Raw genomic sequence first — 13,542 nt, 5'->3', positions numbered from 1 at the left:
AAGGAGAGGTGTGGTTGGTGTGAGGTATATTGACAGGGAATTACCAAAGGCAGATTTGCACTGTCACACAATTTTGGCAAGTGTTAATTCTGTTGAATGGGAAAATCAATAATGGTTTTTTTTTCTTTTTCTTTCTTTTTCTTTTTTTTTTTGAGACAGAGTCTCGCTTTGTCGCCCAGGCTGGAGTGCAGTGGCGTGATCTCAGCTCACTGCAACCTCTGCCTCCTGGGTTCAAGCAATTCTCCTGCCTTGGCCTCTGAAGTAGCTGTGACTACAGGCACGTGCCACCACGCCTGGCTAATTTTTGAATTTTTAGTAGAAATGGGGTTTCGCCGTGTTGGCCAGGCTGGTCTTGAACTCCTGACCTCAAGCTGTCTGCCCACCTCAGCCTCCCAAAGTGCTGGGATTACAGGCTGAGCAAACATGCCTGGCCAATAATGGGGTTTTAAGAGAAATAAAGCATATTTGAAAGTATGTTCCTGATCTTAACGGGGCAAAATATCTTTTTTTTTCCCTTCACAAAATATCTTGAGGTGCTATTTTCCAGACAGAATTCTGAGATGCGTGGATAGCCCATGGTTTTGGCTTAGTATAAGTGCTTTTATTCTCTTATGCTACTTTGTGTGTTCTCTTGTTTCATTTTATTGAAGCTCTCTAATAGAAGTGCTATGTCCTGTTTTGTCTGCAAAGCGTGGCAAAAAAACTGGCCAAGAGGATTCCAAGTCTGTCTGAAGGTAAACATGCTGTTAGTGGTTGGTCATGAGATCTCAGGCAGAAGGAGCAAAAGGCCTCAAAATATCAAGATGTTTTAGAGTTCTTCATTCAACAGATACTGAATGTCTGCCCAGAGAGCATATGTGCTCAATGCTAGGGATCAGCACTGAACATGGAGTGGTTGGAGTCTCAATTCCAATACCTTATACAAAGAGCTGTTTACTGCCTATGAACCTATCATGAGCTGTATTTTTCTCCTGTAAGTATTGTGTTTATTTGCTTCTACTTCCAGGCCAACACATATGAAAAGTACTGGCCATTTTACCAGAAGCATGGAGGGCATTATTTTCCCAAAGATCATTTGAAAAAGGCTGTTGCTGAAATTGAAGAAATGTGCAATATTTTAAAAATGGAAGGAGTGACAGTAAGGAGGCCTGACCCCATTGACTGGTCATTGAAGTATAAAACTCCTGATTTTGAGTCTACGGGTAAGTGATGTCAGATAACTAAACTGCCAGTGTCTGAATTTTCAATTTCTTTCTTAATGTATAAGGGGAAAGCTCCAAAAAATTTCTTGGAGAGTCCTTTGCTTTGCTAGTTCTTGAAAACTTTAAAGATTTATTTAGGAATGGTTTGGTCCATGTTGATATGATTAAGATGTATACATTCTAAACTACATTCCATCTAGTGGAATCTCCTTGAAATAACAAGTTTTCCTAAACTTTATAGTCATTTCCTTACATAAGAACAGTGGATTCATTTAATTTTCCTCAAGAACAGAAATTAAAAGGGGAATAGAAACATTTCCATTTTATTTTTAAGTGACATTGCTGCATGACTGTTCTTGTGCCTTAGGTCACTGTTCTAATTTCTAGTTTTAGATTGATCCTTGGCTCAATTTTTATCTCGTGATACTGATAGTCCTTTAAGAGCTCTGTTTCTGTATAGCAAGAAAGGAGCTTACAAATGGGAAAACTTGGTGGTTCAAGATCTCTTTGTACAAGGACTTTATTCCTTCACTTTTTTTCTTTTTTTTCTGGGCTTCCCCACCACCACACAGAATTCATGTTAACAATCTAGTATGTATTACTCAAATTTTTTGCCATTTTCTGTCGCCCAGGCTGGAGTGCGGCAGCACGATCTCCGCTCACTGCAGCCTTTGCCTCCTGGTTCAAGTGATTTTCCTGCCTCAGTCTCCCGAGTAGCTAGGATTACAGGCACGTGCCACCATGCCTGGCTAATTGTTTTTGTATTTTTTTAGTAGAGACGGGGCTTGACCATGTTGGCCAGGCTGCTCTTGAACTCCTGACCAGCCCGGTCAGGATCAAGTGATCCGCCCGTCTTGGCCTCCCAAAGTGGTGGGATTACAGGCATGAGCCACTGTGCCTGGCCCTATATAGACCTTTTTTGTCTTGGAAATTAACACTACTGAAGTTGTCATGGAATTTTTTGGTCTGACAGGTTTATACAGTGCAATGCCTCGAGACATCCTGATAGTTGTGGGCAATGAGATTATCGAGGCTCCCATGGCATGGCGTTCACGCTTCTTTGAGTACCGAGCATACAGGTCAATTATCAAAGACTACTTCCACCGTGGCGCCAAGTGGACAACAGCTCCTAAGCCCACGATGGCTGATGAGCTTTATAACCAGGTGAGTCCCTAATTATAGGCTAGCTTATTACTAACTTTTCTAAATAATCCACAAAGAGTAAGATAGAGATTCTCTGATACCTTGTATATATTATGCATTTTAGAAACCGAAAGCATCATCTTATTTTTAAATACTGATTATTTTATGATGAATATGATAAGAGTAAATGATCCTATGATAATAATAATAATGGCTAACACTTTTTGATGCTTACCTTGTTCTGGGTCCTGGGTTAAACCCTTTATTTACATCCTCAATCCTGTTTGTTTTTCACAACAACCCTAATCATACTGTAGTATCATTCCATTACAGGGGGAAAAACTTGCCTACAGGTGTACCACTATTCATTAGTGGAACCAGAAAAGTCACTAGACTGAAGTTCACTTTCTTCTTCTAGAAAAAGAACCTGGTCTACAGTTCAAATTCACAGTAAAATGAAATGTATGTCCCTTATTAAATCAGTTACCATTTGATCTTTTACAGAAAAAAATTTAAAAATCAAAATAGCTTCTAGGTTTAAAGACAGAAATAAATAATTAATTAGTTTTGCCACTCCCAATCAAATTTGGCAGGGGAAACATGGCATCTCATTTTATGGTATGAGTTAGGCTCGGGACCAAATTCCTTTTCTAAAAGAACAGAATGACTTCATCCTGTTTACTTTCCGTACGGGTCATGGAATCTTCTCAGAATCAGTTACTGCCTCTGTATCACTTTCTTTTTTTTTTTTTTTTTTTGAGACAGAGTCTTGCTCTGTCACCCAGACTGGAGTGCAGTGGCGTGATCTCGGCTCACTGCAGCCTCTGCCTCCTGGGTTCCAGCAATTCTCCTGCCTCAGCCTCCTGGGTAGCTGGGATTACAGGTGCATGCCACCATGCCTGACTGATTTTTGTATTTTTAGTAGAAACGGGGTTTCACCATGTTGGCCAGGCTGGTCTCGAACTCCTGACCTCAGGTAATCTGCCTACCTTGGCCTCCCAAAGTGCTGGGATTACAGGCATGAGCCATCTCACCTGGCATGTACCATTTTTTTCTAAGGTCATAGTGCCCCTTCATCCTCAGGGGATACGTTCCAGACTCTCAGTGGATGCTGATACTGAACTCTATATATTTTGTTTTTCCCTATACATATATACATACCTATGATAAAGTTTAATTTACAAATTAGGCACAGTAAGAGACTAACAACAATAATGAATAATAAAATGGAACAATTATATAAATATACTTTACTAACAGTTAGGTGAATGTGGTCTCTCTGTTTCTCTCAAAATATCTTAATGTTTTGGGATGACAGTTGACTGCAGGTAACTGAAACCATGGAAAGTGAAATCATGGGTAAAGGAGGACTATTGTATCAGAAAATTACTGTAATGCTAGTTTCTTGTTTTATTGTTGTTTTGGTTTATTTATCATGGACCTGCTTCTTTCCCAGGCAAGTTTTAGTCTAGAACTGAGTAGTAATATTTTGGGAAATGATGTTAAACTAATTTTCTTAGTACTGTATGCCTTATAAATAATTTTCTCATGATCGAATGCACTGTGTGTATTCATTCTTGTTCCAATTAGGATTATCCCATCCACTCTGTAGAAGACAGACACAAATTGGCTGCTCAGGGAAAATTTGTGACAACTGAGTTTGAGCCATGCTTTGATGCTGCTGACTTCATTCGAGCTGGAAGAGATATTTTTGCACAGAGAAGCCAGGTAAACGCAGGCTGCCTCTGAAATTTCACACTGTATTATTGTATTCTTTACTTCCAAATTAAAATATTTTCATCCTAATTTTTTTCACCTTGAATATTTTTAGCTTTCTAGACATAGAACCAAATATTTATCGATTGTATGTCTTTCTTTTGTTTTCAGGTTACAAACTACCTAGGCATTGAATGGATGCGTAGGCATCTTGCTCCAGACTACAGAGTGCATATCATCTCCTTTAAAGATCCCAATCCCATGCATATTGATGCTACCTTCAACATCATTGGACCTGGTATTGTGCTTTCCAACCCTGACCGACCATGTCACCAGGTAAGAGATTTCTTGGGACTCTGGAAAAGCAACAGAATCTAGTAACTAAAATAATTGCCACTTTTATTTTAAGTACTTCCATGGTTCCAAATGGTTCTAAATGACAGATTCAGCAATACTCAACATTATTATGATCAAACATTGGATTCCTTATGGTTTATTACAAGATGTCCACCATGCAGAAATATACATAGTTGACACAATAATTAGTATGGGATCATCAGACTTTGGCCGCTTGCTGTTGTCAAAGCCTCAGGTTTGTGCATGTGTGTGTATTTTTGATGATACAGTGGTATCATCTCATAACTTGCAACAGTGGTTCCACAGCAGCGAATTTTGGACAAGATCATCCTTGCATGGCTAGGGCAATGCCACTAGGCAATGGTTGTCTTTCCTCTATAGTGGGTTAGGCTCCCTTTGGCCAACCCTGCTCTGTAGGGAGAAGCGGAGCCACTGCACTGCAGCTGGTCTATCCCCTTCACCTGCAGCCTCCTACTTTCTGTCCACAGCCCCCTACTTCCAGTTAGGTGATGAGTGATTTTCTGTTACTTGCAAGGCTGCAGTACAACTTTTAAAAACCACTGTTATACTGTGTCACTGTTCATTTCTGTTTTTTATTTTTAGACCTGATGACCATGACTACTTATTCATTTCATTTTATTACCATTTATTCGTATAGTAAGTGGGTATGTGAACACAGGGATGGCTAAGTTGTAAAAGATCGCTAGGGACAATATGGTTCTTTGAGAATGCATAGCTAACAACTGTCTTTATACCATGGTCCTAGATACAAAATGACGGGCAAGAAGTAGAAGGACTGTGGGTTTGACGTAGTCACATTTTTGTTTTCTTGTAACTAAACAGGAAATTTTTCAATTTTTAAAATGAGAATTTTTTAAGGAAAGTATCTTTGGTTTTTTAAGTCTCTGAAACCTGAGAAAAGTATAAGACTATCTTTAAAAGCTGTAACATTTCTGTTACTTTTTAACTTTAATTTTATATATATTTTTAATTAGGATTCAGACAACATCACCCAAATGTTTAGAAATTTTAATTTCTTTATTTTGGAAGCTGAGAAGACAGCTTCTCAAAAAGAATTATTACTGATAAGGGCTATTAGAGACTAAGAATAATAATAGTATATGTAGATTTAACGGTTTTGGGGGGTTTTTTTGGTCTTACAGATTGATCTTTTCAAGAAAGCAGGATGGACTATCATTACTCCTCCAACACCAATCATCCCAGACGGTATGTTTACTTTCATACACTGATAGACTAAAATAATTACTTTAGTGACCAAGGATCTTTCTCCTACAGAGAGCAGCCCAAATGTTAGCAGCTTAGAGAATGTGTTTCCTCAGTAAGGTGTGAAGTGGTGCTTGGGACTGTGAGCGTCAGAACAAGGCTGGGACTTGTGTTCCCAACTTTTTCTTCCATAGAAAATGAAGTAAGGAGAAGACAGAATAAAACAACCTCACATAAAGCAAGATATGACTTTTTTTTTTTTTTTTTTTTTTGAGACAGTGTCTTGCTGTGTCGCCCAGGCTTCAGTGCAGTTGTGCAGTCACAGCTCACTGCAGCCTCAAGACTCCTGGGCTCAAGTGATCTTTCCACTTCAGCTTCCTAAGTAGCTGGGACTACAAGTGCAGGTCACTATGCCCAGCAAGTTATTTTTTTTTATTTGTAGAGCTGGTGTCTCGCTGTGTTCCCTAGTGAGACACCATCTCTGGGCAATAGTCTCAAACTCCCAGACTCAAGGAATCCTCCTGCCTCAGCCTCCCAAAGTGCTAGGATTATACCATGCCCAGCCAAGATACGACTTTTAAAAGAAAACAGGGTGAAATTCAAATGTATAATGAGTACAGATTGATTCATACCATTTGCAGATAAATTGTTTTAAGATTAAAATAAATGTTCACATGGAAAGTGAACTACTGAAAGAATTGAGCTGTCACTTTAATATTCTTCACTTGTAAATCCTTGCTTTAAACAAAAATGATAGCAGACATGGTTTAACAGTTGTTGCTGTTTTTAGATCATCCACTCTGGATGTCATCCAAATGGCTTTCCATGAATGTCTTAATGCTAGATGAAAAACGTGTTATGGTGGATGCCAATGAAGTTCCAATTCAAAAGATGTTTGAAAAGCTGGGTATGTACAACAAATGAAACATGTTGTCATACATGAAAATGTTAAATGAGAAGAACTAAAGAAATGACATGCTAGGTTTGATAAATGGTTTGTCTAATTCACTTTTGATTCCTTTTAGAGGCACCAAGTTATTATTTCACAGAAAGTCAGTGTTTTTATTTTCAATACACGTAGCCCCAAAAAGTTGGAGATGCATCCTGAGCTCCTGAGACATCCCCTTAGCAATAAGTTTATAAATCTTATATGACTTAGCCAACCTTTTGTTGCCCATGTGCAGAAAACCACCCCTTTGCAGGATGAGCAGATAGCTTGGTCAGCCCTTCTTCAAATAAATCATTGTGGGTCCTTTAAAAGCGTCCTGTCATCACATATTTCAAAGGACTCCAAAGGGTACGGATGCAGAAGTGACTTTTATGTGTGATAAGCATAGTTAACAAAGTAGAGAAATGCAAGAAAGTGTGTTACTAAATCATTCAGTTTTGAACTGAAGAGCAGGACCAGGTTTTACTTAAGTAGGAGTGTACTTATCTTGATATTCAAAATTTAGACCAATGATTCTAGTGTTATTGAGAAAAATGTTGAAGGAAAGGATTTTCATATGAGCTATTATAAAGGGGTGTGTGTGTGTGTGTGTGTATTTTGAGACAGAGCTGTGTCGCCCAGGCTGTAGTGCAGTGGTGTGACCTCGGCTTACTGCAACCTACCCTTGCTGGGTTCAAGTGATTCTCCTGCTGCAGCCTCCTGAGTAGCTGGGATTACAGGCATGCACCACCATGCCTGGCTAATTTTGTATTTTTAGTAGAGCAGGGCTTGGCCAGGCTGGTCTTGAACTCCTGACCTCAAGTGATCCGCCCACCTATGCCTCCCATAGCACTGGGATTATGGGTGTGAGCCACCGTGTGTGACTAGGAAAGTCTTTCTGAATGGCTCATGCCACCTTCCTCTCCCTGGCTATACCAATGGACCCTTTAGTGACTTTGTAGCCTATCCTCCTCTCAAAATAATTAGCTCCTTGAGGAAGAAGAATAGATTTTCTTTTTAAAACCCCACTATGTCTAACACAACAGATTCTTCCTAAATACCATTGGTTAAATAGGCTATGCACATCATAGCCTTGTCATTACAGATGGTACCAGATTAAACTGATTGTTGGATTTGCTTTGGTACCTGTATAACCATACAAACCCAGATATTAAAACACCAGCTCTGTTCCATTGTTTCCTTATGGTGGCCTGGTGAAGTTAATCTCTATCAGATAAACTCTCCTTATATGTGAATATGTAAAGTCAACTTTTTAGGTCAGCTAAATTTTGCTTTGCCTACTAAATTAACATGGTAAAATTAGAAACAGTCTGACAAAGTAGTTAATGTATAATTCTAAAAGGCTTTGAGATTTTAGTACTTGGCCATTTTGAACATTTGGTGGGTACATCTACTCAGTCTATTGACTTGTGAATAGTCAATAGAACAAAACTTCAGAGTTCTCTGTTGACTTTTTGGAGAAGATTTTACATTAGAAGATGAAATATAGTGGGTGAAAATAAAATTGGAAGAGAAAAGACTATTCTGGGTTGGGTATCCTTAAGGATTAGAACCACAGGACTCCTCCAAGTCTGTAGGCCTACTTTCTCTATGAGAATCTTCATGTTAGTCCATCTAACTGACCTCATCTGTCTTTCAATGCAGGTATCACTACCATTAAAGTTAACATTCGTAATGCCAATTCCCTGGGAGGAGGCTTCCACTGCTGGACCTGCGATGTCCGGCGCCGAGGCACCCTACAGTCCTACTTCGACTGAACAGGCCTGATGGAGCTTGTAGCTGGCCTCAGATACACCTAAGAAGCTTAGGGGCAAGGTTCATTCTCCTGCTTTAAAAAGTGCATGAACTGTAGTGCTTTAAACAATCATCTCCTTAACAGGGGTCATAAGCCTGGTTTGCTTCTATTACTTTTCTTTGACATAAAGAAAATAACTTCCGCTAGGTATTACTCTCTACTCCTAAAGTTATTTACTATTTGGCTTCAAGTATAAAATTTTGGTGAATATGTACCAAGAAAAAATTAGTCACCTGAGTAACTTGGCCACTAATAATTAACCATCTACCTCTGTTTTTAATTTTCTTTCCAAAAGGCAGCTTGAAATGTTGTTCCTAATCTTAATTTTTTTTCCTCTTCTATAGACTTGAGAATGTTTTTCTCTAAATGAGAGAAAGACTTAGAATGTACACAGATCCTAAATAGAACCAGATAATCTCTTTTTTTCTAAAGGAGAGAAAGACTTAGAACATACACAGATCCTAAGTAGAACCAGGTAATTGTCTCTTTTTCTAATAAGGAATTTGGGTAATTTTTAAATTTTTGTTTTTTAAAAAATAACCTAGACTATGCAAAACATCAAAGTGAATTTTCCATGAATGTTTTTAATATTCTCATCTCAACATTGTGATATATGCTACTAAAAACCTTTTCATATACATCTTACCTCATTTCAAGTGAATTATTTTAATCTTTTCCTCTCTTTCCAAAAATTTACAGGAATGTTTAGTGTAATTGGATTTCGCTATCAGTTCCCATCCTTAAGTTTTGATATTCAATATCTGATAGATACACTGCATCTTTGGTCATCTAAGATTTGTTTACAAATGTGCAAATTATTTAGAGCATAGACTTTATAAGCATTAAAAAAAACTAATGGAGGTAAAACCTAAATGCGATGTGAAATAATTTTAGTGTTGATACTGTATGTGTATTTTTATTCTAATAAACTTTTGTGTTCCAGATTGAATTTGACATTGGTCTAGTCATTTTAGTATAAGTAAATTATAGGAATGTGGCTCTTGGTACAGAATTCTAATTCTCTAAAATAATCAACATATTCATCACAAAAGTAAACCTAATACTTACATTCAGAAATGTTTAGCAAAGTCAGATTTTTGTTTGTTAATTAATTAATTCACTCATTCAAAAATATCTGAATATCTTCTGAGTATAAGGAGTAATCCTAGGCCCTGGAAGGGAAGAGTCTCTGTTCTTAAGTTGCTGCATGTTTTTTGTTTTTTTCGTGAAAAATCTGCCTAGAATGTGTACTTTGAAATGAATCACAGGTTTCAACTGTACCCTTACTAATAATGCCTTGAACTCCTTTGCATCCTGGTGTTCCTTTTACATCCATTACAGAAACACCTGTTAGTCCTACACATGGACTGAATTCTGCTTGAGAAATCTATCCAGTTGTGTGGCTTGGTGCACATTAGGGTATATCTTTGCCAGCCTAAATACTACCCGACAATTCTGCTACACAGTTCTCTGCGTCCTCCACAGTAGCTATTCCACACCTTCACTACATTTTCTTAGCTGATCAGATTGTTTCATTTTCCACAGAGGAAAGAGAGACCAACAGGCATTAGTTCCTTCAGTTTACAATCCCTTGTAGATTTATACACATTTGCATATTCTGGTTAAGTTTCTTTCTCCTTTCCTTTACAGTCAGTAGTTCTCCCTTATCCTCAGGGGATATGTTCCAAGACCCCCGGTGAATGCCTGAAACTGGGTAGTACCAAACCCTATATATACTATGCCTTTTCTTATACATACAGACCTATGATAAAGTTCAATTAAGTTAATCTGGTGCAACACATGGCTGTCAGTCGGGAACATGTTTTCTCTTCATGTCTTGCAAACAAAACTGTAATGCCTTTTCCACCTTAACTAAGCACTTATCAACGCTCTGTGACCGTAACTTTTGCCATGTGTAGTGCGACAGCAGAACTAGCATGAATTTCCTTTTCCTTTATCACAACTTCACAGATAGGAGATTCGTTCTTACCATGGATCTCAGCAACTTCAACATACAGCTTTTTCTTTTCTTGTTGAGAACTTCCACCTTTCCCTTAAAGAAAGCCACTTAGGCTTTACTTTGGTATGTCCAAATTGCCAGCATTAAGACTTGCACTTGAGGTCATTATTAAGTAAAATAAGGTTACTTGAATGCAAGGACTGTGGTCTGATAACGAGGTGGCTACTAAATGACTGAAGGGCGGGTGGTATATACAGTGTGATACACTGGACAGGGGAGGATTCACGTCCCAGGTGGAGGGAGTGGAGTGGGCCAGTGCAAGATTTCATCACGCAGCTCAGAACGGCGTGCAATTTAAAACTTACGAATTATTTATTTCCGCATTTTTCTGTTTAATATTTTTGGACCATGGTTGACCACTGGTAACTGAAACTGCTGCAAGTGAAACTTTGGACGAAGGGACTGCCATACTACCTAAGCTTCCAGAGAAAAAAATCAGGCCTTCATCTCATTGCATGCATTTGCTTCTGAACCATGTATAAAGGGTCTTCTCTTGCTGCTACAGAAAAAGAGGTGAACCTTCTCACCAAATCTAATTCACACAACCGTCCTTTGATCCTCATCTTTCTCGTTTTTCAGAATTTGCTACATCAGTTATCATCTTTCTTGTAACTCCAGCACCGCCACCGCTCTCTGTGTGTGGGAGGGAGCGTTCCCCCTCAGAAAATAGTCATGCTCAAAACAATCCACAGTGCGGTCTACATCCCTGATCCGTGATCAAGGCCTTCTCATGACAAAATGATCACTCCTAGTTTGAGAGCTACCACTTGCCCTGCAATATCATATCATCAAATAGATAATCAAAATGTACATACAGATTCCACACATTTTTAATAACCAGTTGGTTTGGACTTATACAGATAGCTGAACCAACCAAAAATTCTATCATAAGCTTTCTCATATATTTGAACTAACTTTACAACAATTCATTTGCCTACCTGATCTGTAGCAGTGTGTACTTTGTAGTATGTATCTGTTGAGTGATTACAAACTATAATTATTGTTGCTGAAGTCAAAATATGCTTCAGGCCAACCCTGCTCCATAGGGATAATATGCTGAAGGGAATTTAGTTCACTATCCCAATGTATTTGATTGTTAATATAAATATTATAAGTTTTATTAGCTTCTAAAATATTAATTTTACCTCATGTGATCTACCCGCTCCAGCCTCCCAAAGTGCTGGGATTTACAGGCATGAGCACATGGTTTTATTCCTTCCTATTTTCTATTAACCCATTACTTTGAGGATGAAAAGTAATCTGATAAGCCTACTGAATGTGATGTTTTGGCCCCAATCCTGTGGAAGTCTTATAGTTAATTATAAATGGTATCATAAAGGAGGAGACCTTTATGGGATTTTAAAGGAAGTTGGAGGGACCCACAACTACTCTCTTCAAAGTGCACAGGGTGTACAAATCCCAAGGCAGATACCAAGGCCAGAAGTAGTGTGAGGACGGTGAAGTACTCACCGTGTCCACAAAATTCAGGGGGACCAAAAAAGCCTCAGTAATCCAGATAAGTATTAATGCAGTATTTTTTAAGAATCAAAATTAATGAAAAAATCCATGACGAACAAAATATCAAAATGTTAAATGAAGACAAGATCAGTATTACTGATGTTTCTTTTGCCTCAGGTTCCAATGTGGCTTGACACGGCACTGACTGTACCCAGGAACTAGAGGTGAAGTGGAAGTAAACCGGCCCTTGTGGTCCACTACCCAGCTGCCATTTAAATTTTTCAGGTAGCCCAGAAAACCTCTAGCCTAGGATTGGATGATACCTGATTGCACTTGACCTCCAAGATGTAAGCTTGGCCCTCTTCCAAGTGTACTTTACTTTCTTTTCATTCCTACTCTAAAGCTTTTTAATAAACTTTCATTCCTGCTCAAAAAAGAAAAAAAGATGATACCTGAAAAAATGTAACATCCATCTAGGCTTCAAATTATTTCTGACAATAAAATCTCAAATACAGAGTCCTCCACACAGTCAAATACAGACAGATGCAGGACGAGAAAATATCCCTCTAGCAAAACAACATTCAAAAGACACATCCACAGGGACTCCAGATACCAGATTATTAGGCACAGACTATAAAGCATCAGCCCACAGTGAAACCCCATACCTATTAGTATAGTAGTCACTCCATTTCTCCCCTGTACCCCCAAGTCCTAAGCAACCAATAACCTACTTTCTGTCCCTATCATTTTGTCTATTCTGGACATTTCATGTAAACGGAATCATTCAATAAGTGGTCTTTTGTGATGAGCTTCTATCGCTTAGCAAAATATTTTCAAGTTTCCTTCATTCTGTAGCTTGTATCAGTACCTCATGTATTCTTATGGCCAAATGAAATCCCACTGTATAGATATACACATTTTATTTATCTATTCATCAGTTGCTGAATATTTGGGGCTATTATGATAAGGCTGCTGTGAACACTTACATACAAGTTTCTGTGTGGGCATATGTTTTCACTTCTCTTGGGATATATATCTAGGAGTGGAATTTCTGGGTCATGTGGTAACTCTGTATGCCCTAAAGAAAAAAAGTTATATTAAAAAAGTAATAAGAATAAATATAAGCCCACTAATATGCCAACTTAGTGTATGATTTGTATGATTCGTTTATATAATTATTTGTATAATTTTAGTATGATTTTTAAAAGGCGATGAAAATGATCAAAAGGATGAAGTGGCTCCCATGTGAAGACAGACTAAAAAGATTACAATTCAGTCTGGCAGGAGGAAAGTTGAGGAAGTTACAAAATCCAAATTATTAAAATTGCAGTATAGTATCTTGATCGATCAGTTAACTTCTGATTTATTTAACAACTTTCAAAGCACCTCAGTAAGGGAATACAACCTTGATTAAAAAAAAATTCAAAGACTAAATAACAAAGCTACATGGGAAGCAATAAACTGTTGTTTTTCACAAAGCAAATAGTAAGTATATATGAATATTTATTAATTAACTCTTGAGAACCTACTATATGCTAGGCATCATGCTGGTGCCTTTAAAACATTCGTTATCTCATTTGACTGTTCTAAGAAACATGAAGATAGGTATTATTTTCCTTATTAAAAAAGAAAGAAGAGATGGAGATTAAGTGCTCATGATCAAGTCGCACCTATTTTA

General features: G+C 38.0%; 1 protein-coding gene across 3 annotated transcripts in view; it reads left to right on the top strand.

The window, feature by feature from the left end:
- GATM (glycine amidinotransferase) overlaps window positions 1-9,335 on the top strand; it is a 48,704-nt gene extending 39,369 nt beyond the window's left edge. For all 3 annotated transcript variants that reach the window (XM_058427546.1, XM_032176137.2, XM_058427545.1), the window contains exons 3-9: window positions 1,007-1,202; window positions 2,176-2,366; window positions 3,936-4,073; window positions 4,233-4,397; window positions 5,582-5,645; window positions 6,433-6,549; window positions 8,236-9,335. In XM_058427546.1, coding sequence (XP_058283529.1) covers window positions 1,007-1,202; window positions 2,176-2,366; window positions 3,936-4,073; window positions 4,233-4,397; window positions 5,582-5,645; window positions 6,433-6,549; window positions 8,236-8,348 — 984 coding nt within the window. In that variant the 3' untranslated portion in view covers window positions 8,349-9,335. The remainder of the gene's footprint in view (window positions 1-1,006; window positions 1,203-2,175; window positions 2,367-3,935; window positions 4,074-4,232; window positions 4,398-5,581; window positions 5,646-6,432; window positions 6,550-8,235) is intronic.
- Window positions 9,336-13,542: the final 4,207 nt, after the last annotated feature.

The sequence above is a fragment of the Hylobates moloch genome, unplaced genomic scaffold, assembly GCF_009828535.3.
Source record: "Hylobates moloch isolate HMO894 unplaced genomic scaffold, HMol_V3 SCAFFOLD_14, whole genome shotgun sequence".
NCBI lineage: Eukaryota > Metazoa > Chordata > Mammalia > Primates > Hylobatidae > Hylobates > Hylobates moloch.
Note: the sequence above shows the minus strand (reverse complement) of the source record. Positions and strands in the feature narration are given on the sequence as shown.